General features: G+C 43.3%; 1 protein-coding gene across 1 annotated transcript; it reads right to left on the reverse strand.

Moving 5' to 3' along the window:
* Positions 1 to 4,612: 4,612 nt before the first annotated feature.
* Positions 4,613 to 7,454, reverse strand: LOC136533783 (uncharacterized). Its single transcript, XM_066526319.1, has 4 exons — positions 7,183 to 7,454; positions 6,999 to 7,091; positions 5,639 to 5,839; positions 4,613 to 5,526 (listed from the first exon to the last, which is right to left on the reverse strand). The coding sequence occupies exons 1-4, from the start codon at positions 7,378 to 7,380 to the stop codon at positions 5,314 to 5,316; spliced, it is 705 nt and encodes a 234-aa protein (XP_066382416.1). The 5' UTR covers positions 7,381 to 7,454; the 3' UTR covers positions 4,613 to 5,313.
* Positions 7,455 to 7,846: the final 392 nt, after the last annotated feature.

Genomic DNA, 7,846 nt, shown 5'->3' on the forward strand with positions numbered 1-7,846 from the left:
GTCATTGTTTTAGAGAAGCACTTCTTCGCCCACGGTGGGATTCTCTAGATCACCAATCTCAATTTTGGTTTCTACCACCTTCCACACCTTTCTATTGATTGACTTGATGTGTGTGGTCATTTTTGACTTCCAATAGGGATAATTTGTGCCATCAAATTAGGGTGGCTTCTTGGTGTTGTTGATTTGAGCCATTTTTACACCGAAGGTTGTTAAACCTCAAATCACGGTGACCTCGGCTCCGATACCACTTGAAAGGTCCTAATGGCTAGAGGGGGTGAATAGCCTAATAAAAATTTCTACAACAACACTTAACAAAAAGGTTAGACAATTATGAGGCGAAGCAAGTGTTGCGCTAGCCTACTCAAAATGCAAGCCACCTACCACAATTCTAGTTTAGATAGTGTCTATTCACACAAAAGCTATGACACTACCCTATGTTAGTGTGCTCTCAAAGGCTAACTAAAAAGCCACACCAACCAACCAAGAAAGCTCTCACAACTAGCTACACTAAAGAGTTTGTCAACTAGTTTGCGGTAAAGTAAAGAGAGTGATCAAGAAGGTTATACCGCCATGTAGATGAAGAAACCAATCAATCACAAGGATGAATAACAATGAAGACCAATCACCTCGGAATCAATGATGAACACAATGATTTTTTACCGAGGTTCACTTGCTTGCCGACAAGCTACTCCTCGTTGTGGCAATTCACTCACTTGGAGGTTCACGCGCTAATTGGTTTCACATGCCAAACCCTCAATAGGGTACCACACAACCAACACAAGATGAGAATCACACAAGTCACGAGCAATCCACTAGAGTACCTTTTGGCTCTCCGTCGGGGAAAGGTCAAGAACCCCTCACAATCACCACGATCAGAGCTGGAGACAATCACCAACCTCCGCTCAACGATCCTCACTGCTCCAAGCCGTCTAGGTGGCAGCAACCACCAAGAGTAACAAGCGAAATCCGTAGTGAAACACGAACACCAAGTGCCTCTAGATGCAATCACTCAAGCAATGCACTTGGATCACTCCCAATCTCACTATGATGATGAATCAATGATGGAGATGAGTGGGAGGGCTTTGACTAAGCTCACAATGTTGCTATGTCAATGAAAATGGCCAAGAGAGTGAGCTTTGAACCGGCCATAGGGCTTAAATAGAAGCCCCCACGAAATAGAGTCGTTGTACCCCTTCACTGGGTATTGATCGGGGTGACCGGACGCTCTGGTCCTACTGACCAGACGCTGCTCCTCAACGTTCGGTCGCCCGATGGTGGCCACGTGTCTCCTGCGTTCAACGGTGACCGTTTGATCTCAACGGTCGAAATGTTGACCGGACGCTCTGACAAAGCTGACCGAACGCTGGACCCTCAGCGTCCGGTCGTTTACAGTAAGGGTCCAAAACATGTTTTTGCCGATCGGACACGTCTGGTCATGCTTGACCGGACCCTGCCAACATCCGGTCACACTGTGACTTCTTACTGTGCTGACCGACAACACGACCGGACGCAGCCCTTCAGCATCCGGTCGCTGAGCGACCTAGCGTCCGGTCCTTTGACCGACGCCAGCATCTTTGCGACCAACTCCATTTCACCTCTAACTTCTTCACCCTTGCTCAAATGTGCCAACCACCAAGTGTATCACCTTGTGCACATGTGTTAGCATATTTTTCACAAACATTTTCAAGGGTATTAGTTATCCACTAGATCCTAAATGCATATGCGATGAGTTAGAGCATCTAGTGGCACTTTGATAACTGCATTCCGATATGAGTTTCACCCCTCTTAATAGTATGGCTATCAAACCTAAATGTGATCACACTCTCTAAGTGTCTTGATCACTAAAATAAAATAGCTCCTATGGTTTATACCTTTGCCTTGAGATTTTTGTTTTTCTCTTTCTTCTTTCCAAGTCCAAGCACTTGATCATCACCATGGCATCATCTTCATCTTGCTATGATCTTTGTTTGCTTCGCAACTTGGAGTGTGCTACCTATATCATGTTTACTTGATAAACTAGGTTAGCACTTAGGGTTTCATCAATTCACCAAAACCAAACTAGAGCTTTCAGTGGTTCCTTAGCGATGCTTTGTTTTTCCTACACGCACAAGGGCTCCGTGCTCCATGTTATGGTTAACGGGCTAGCTAGGGCTAGAGACTCAGCTACACACTAACTAATCGGGCGGTTTATATTAAATATAAATAAATCTTCATAATAACACTAAGTGTTTACACCAGCTAATCGTCGAGCTGCATACGCTATTTCATCACCATTGCTGATTTTTCTCTGGAGTTCATATATTTTTACTTCATGTACTACCTGTTCTACATATTTGTATTGCAGGATCATCGCCAAGGTGATCGGACCACCTGGTGCTAGGTTCGTGGACTTCATCATCGACCAGTTGATCGGACTGTTTGCCGGTCGCTTCTACTCAATGCTCACTTCGCCGCCGACCAGTTGACCGGACTCCTCGGTGCTCGAACATCGCCAACTATGCTGGAGACTCCTCAGTTCTCGGACATCGCCAGCTACGCCGGAGACTCCTCGGTGCTCGAACATCACCAGCTACGCCGGGGACTCCTCGGTGCTCGGACATCGCTAGCTATGTCGGGGACTCCTCGGTGCTCGGACATCGCTAGCTACGCCGGGGACTCCTCGGTGCTCGGACATCGCCAGCTACGTCGGGAACTCCTCAGTGCTCGGATTCTTCGTACAAGCATCATCAGCTAAGCTGAGGACTCCCTTGGTGGTTAGATCTTGCTACGTCTTATTGGTGTGCTATCAAGCTACTCTATGCTATTCGGATCATGGTGCTAATCTTGGGCAGCACGTCTGGGGTCTTGATACGCGCATATCAGATGATGTCGGCACGCTTTCAGACTTCTTTTCTTTGACCCTGCTACAAGATTCATTCTTCATCTTCCAGCAGGCTCAGGGACTAAGTGGCTACACTTCACCTGGCGGTGAATGTAGTGCCTATTTCTTGATTTACCCTCCTTATTGACAGAGTCTAAGTGGCTACACTTCTCCTAAGTGGAAGAATTTTTAGATTTTGAACTTGAGCTCCTTACATCCTTATGACAAGCCTTACTTGGGGTACACTGCTCGGCGACGGTTCACACTACTCGGCGACGGTTCACAACTACTCGGCGATGGTTCACAACTGCTCGGCGTGGTCGAACCATGAGTCTGACTGCTCGGCTTTGTTCGCACCTGCTCGGATAAGCTCAAGACGGCGCTGCACAACGGATACAAGGCGCTTGGGGACTAGCTGTGGGGGATATGACCCCCGGTATCCATAAGACAAGACATGGACCGCACCATCAGAGGTGGCCCAGCCCACAAGATCAAGGCGTGCACGGCACTGGTCGACGTGCACCGCAAGATATTGTATAGTACCAAATAGGATATTTTTCTTGTAACCCTACCCCTCCAGAGTATATAAGGAGAGGCAGGGGTCCCCTAGTCGACACCGACAAATATTCCATATTCAATACAATACACCAAAGACACAGGACGTAGGGTATTACGTCGATCAGATGGCCCGAACCTGTCTAAATCGTTGTCTCTGCGCCTTGTGTCACCATCCGGTTCCTGATTATGCGCATCTCCACCGATCAATCTACCTTCGTGGGATACCCATCGGAGGACTGCCGAGCATCTTTTGTCGACAATCTCCCATTAAGGATTATTTGATCCATTAGCACTAAAAATAGATAGGTCATAACTAAGAGCAACTTTAACAAAAGAGCTATCTATGTTGTGTAATCTATATTTGAGTTTTTTGGAGAAAAAAAAAAGAGAGTCCAACAGCTATTGTATCTGGCTTTCTAAAATAGCAAGTCATATATTCTAGAGTTCTCGCATGCTAGATATAGCTTGCATGTGCCACTAGCTATTCGTCTCACCCTATTGAAAAGGCTGTTGGAGTTTCTATTTTAGAGGTTGGCTAAATCATGGATTTAGCTATTTATTTTTACCAACTCTGTTGGAGTTGCTCTAATAGCTGCTATTTTTAGCTAGCTAATTTTTAGTAGGAAGGTGTTTGGATCCATCTGCTAATAAGTAGTTGTATAGGGAGTTGGTATATATAAACTATTAGCACCTATTAGCCATTCCAAATATGCTAATGGAACAAATAGTTAGCATCCATCCAGCTAATAATTAGTAGGTCTGTATGAATCCACTAGTATTAATTTTAGCTGCTAATTTTTAGTGTTAATGGATCTAAACATGCCCTTAGTCTAGCGATGATCATAAAATCTACAGCGCTGTCAGAATCTTTCGCAAGAAATGCTTTTTTGTTTTTTCTCTGTCTTTTATAAATTTAGCAAGAGATAGCAAATTAAGGATATGTTTGGGAGTACGTTGCAGGTTTATTTTTTCCCGGTCTAAAGTAATTGGTGGCTCATTTGTCTCAGTATATATCTAAGTGCATAACAAAAGCTATGTATTTAAAAAGACAAAACACCTTATAGGCCATGTCGCTTGTCTTATAATCCATACTTTTCAGCTTGTTTTTTCAGCTGGAACAGTGTTTTCTCTCACAACAAATCAGTCGGAACAATGTTTCGTCTTATTTTTTCAGCGAAGTGAACGGAGCCTATATAATTTGGAATGAAGGGAGTATAATTTTTTCATAGTACATAGCTTGCAACAGTTTTTTCATACCTCACAGTTAAACCAAATATACCCTAAATCTCTGTATGTGCCAGAGGCAGACGAACAATTTAAAACGAAAGCACTAACCTCCGAGATAAGTATCGACTAGAGAAAAGTGGCATATAAAATTTATTACTAAAATAGCAGTTACATGTGATACATCTGATAGTACTATTGGTACAAATATTCGAAGGTCAAACATGGAATAATAAAGTCGAAATTCTAATTATTGTGGAGCACAGGTTAGTAGTAATCTTTGCTAGCCAATTCGACGACAGTAAGGTGACATATCAGAATCAACTGACGTTGCATTGTAGACTTATTTCTTGACGGAGTTCACATTGTATAACCAAGAAATTGTCCACAGACAAAGCAACAATGTTGCCTATATACATATAAGCAACTTTCCGGAGCGGCCAAATCCTAACCTTCATATTGGTCGCCGACCCCGTGGCTTCAGAACTGATCGACTGAAAACCGTGAACCTGAATACATCGTAGCTACGTTACTGGTAATAACTACCATCTACCAAACACCTATATATACAGTGTCTTTAATTTACAGAACAACTTAGCAACAACACTCAACTGCTACTGTGTAAACGCAGCAGCTGCAGAAAGATACATATATAGAAGACAATCTCATAGTCAGCAGCGAGCGGGTCGTTTGTATGTTGGGGGTAAGGACGGACAGTTCTCGTTCATTTTCGCATAAGGTTCAATCGTGTTGTACTCTGGCAGCTCCATTCTGTACTCTCCAAGAATCTGGCAAAAGGGAAGCTTGTCCGTGTCTGTGTTGCACCAGCTTGGAAGCCTTGCCGGGTTGTCTTCAAAAATCTTGAGCATGTATGCGTCACGAATCTGAGGCAGAAGAAGCAGAGTCAAATGATGCAGGTTAGACTAGACTTAGTAATGCACATCAATCAACCAGAAGAATGATGGAGAGAGAGACTAAGCACGAAATGTCACTTACAGTGAACTCGGTGACCTGGATCGACTCCGAGAAAGGGGCGAATATTCCAGCCTCCTTGTACATTGCAAGAATGAAGGCAACACAAGTAGTTGATTTACCATCACTGTATACCCATTCGTCTTGCTCGGGTATGGTGAGCAACTGATCAAAAGACATTCCACGTTTTTCAGTCTCCATAATGATCCCCTGAAGGTCCAAACCCTACACAAAAAAGAACACATGCTTATGAATTTGATTACTGAGCATAACTGTAACAACTAAAGCATGAGTGAACAAGATTATAGCTCTCCATTTTGACAAAACCCATATCATTTTGAGCAATGATGCTACCAATCTCCTGGGTTACACTGGTTAGACCGTTGAAGTCCGGGGGTCAATGAAACCCCTGTCACCAGTCCAAGGTTCAAAGGCTGGTACAAACTTAAGGACAAAATCAGGGGGACGTCTCTCCCCCTGGTCGAGTATTATTATTTTTTTGAGCACGACACTCAATCTATAATCTATCGTGCACCCAACAAAGTCAAGTCAATATCTGTCTGCCCATAATAAAAAGGTGTCTCCAACAGTTATAGCTACTTGCTAGCTATAATGCCAACATGTCAACTAGAGATAGTTATAGCATAAAATATTAAAAAAAAGGGGGGGGGGGGGGGGGGGGGGGGGGGGGCAGACCCAGTGCCGGAGGCTCCCACATAAGTGGGGTCTGGGGAAGGGAAAAACCGAGGCAAGCCTTCTCCCCGCAAAATCTACGGAGAGGCTGCTTCGAACCCGTGACCTGGTGACTCAGTGAGACAGCTCTCACCACTGCACCAGGCCTGCCCTTCAGCATAAAATATTTTACCCTTAGAATAATCTAATTCAGCACATTTTCATGTTTGCTGTAGGCTCCACATGGTAGCGAGAGGGAATGGGTGTGGGTGAGCCCCTTGGTTTCTGCTATAGACTAGCGCTTGACGAAGAGCTACCTTTTCTCACTCCCTGCAAGAACCTGAGGTCGATACACTAAAGCTAGCTGATACATCACCGTTGAGCTGCCCTAACCATACCATAGGCCAAGCCATTATCAAACCCGGAAGTTGGTTCCAGTAAAGGCATGCAAATTAGTCTAACTAAATAGGTACAAAAATATCTGAAAAGAGTACCATAGGCCAAGCCATTATCAAACCCGGAAGTTGGTTCCAGTAAAGGCATGCAAATTAGTCTAACTAAATAGGTACAAAAATATCTGAAAAGAGTGCCCAATAAAAAAAAAACAGGTTTAACAGAAATTCAGCATTGTTTTAACTTTAAACTAGCTTGAATCAAAATAATCTTGTGAATACCGATGAGGGAGAATAAGTATTAACAGTAATCTACAAACCTCAGTGCCAAGTCGTTTGTTTAGGGCTTCATTAAACATGTTTGCAGCATAAACTGGCTGCAATCTAGTCCACATTGACATGACTGCCATTACCTGTAAACATTGTTTGACGAAATTGGGGTGACATAAGATAAATCATGCATAAAGCCTCAATTTAAGTTTTCCAAAGATCGATAAGAATTACCAGGTTAGCATCAAGGGGAGGTGGATAATTATCTCCTATTGTATCGATCCAGCTAAATATCATGTTATGATAGCCATAAGGCTTCCCAACCATGCTCTGGGCATATTCCCATGCAGCACTTTCGTTGAATCTGGCACGTACATCAGGGTGCAAAGGAAGCAGGGCTATCTGAGGATTTGATTCATCCTTGAGGACCATGGTCCACCACTCATCCCAAGGAACTATAGCAATGATTTCTTCTCCCTATTATTTTGCAATTGATTATTGTCAAGAAATCTCGCAACCAAGTTATTTCACCAGAATAAAATGCATGAAATTCTCAGCACAAAATATAACTATTTCAGCTACTGGTGCCTTGCACCGAATGCCTGAGACAATCAGACAATAACTCTAATATTTACAACGGACTGACAAAAGATACCAAAAAGACAAGAAAATCCCTTAAATAAGAGCAAAATAATGTGTAGTGAAATCAACCCAACAAACACAAGAAGCTACAAAAAGGACAATCCTCGACAATAATTTTGAATGTTCAAGTCGGCTCAGCTCAACTCAAAGGGATGAGTAAAAGGTTCAATTGGGTTACAGCTTAGACCATGTAATTTAGCAGAAGACCAGTGGAACTGATTATATGATTGTTGATCATGATTAAAACAAATAATAA

This window comes from Miscanthus floridulus, unplaced genomic scaffold (genome assembly GCF_019320115.1).
Source record: "Miscanthus floridulus cultivar M001 unplaced genomic scaffold, ASM1932011v1 os_1183_6, whole genome shotgun sequence".
In the NCBI taxonomy this organism is placed as follows: Eukaryota; Viridiplantae; Streptophyta; class Magnoliopsida; order Poales; family Poaceae; genus Miscanthus; species Miscanthus floridulus.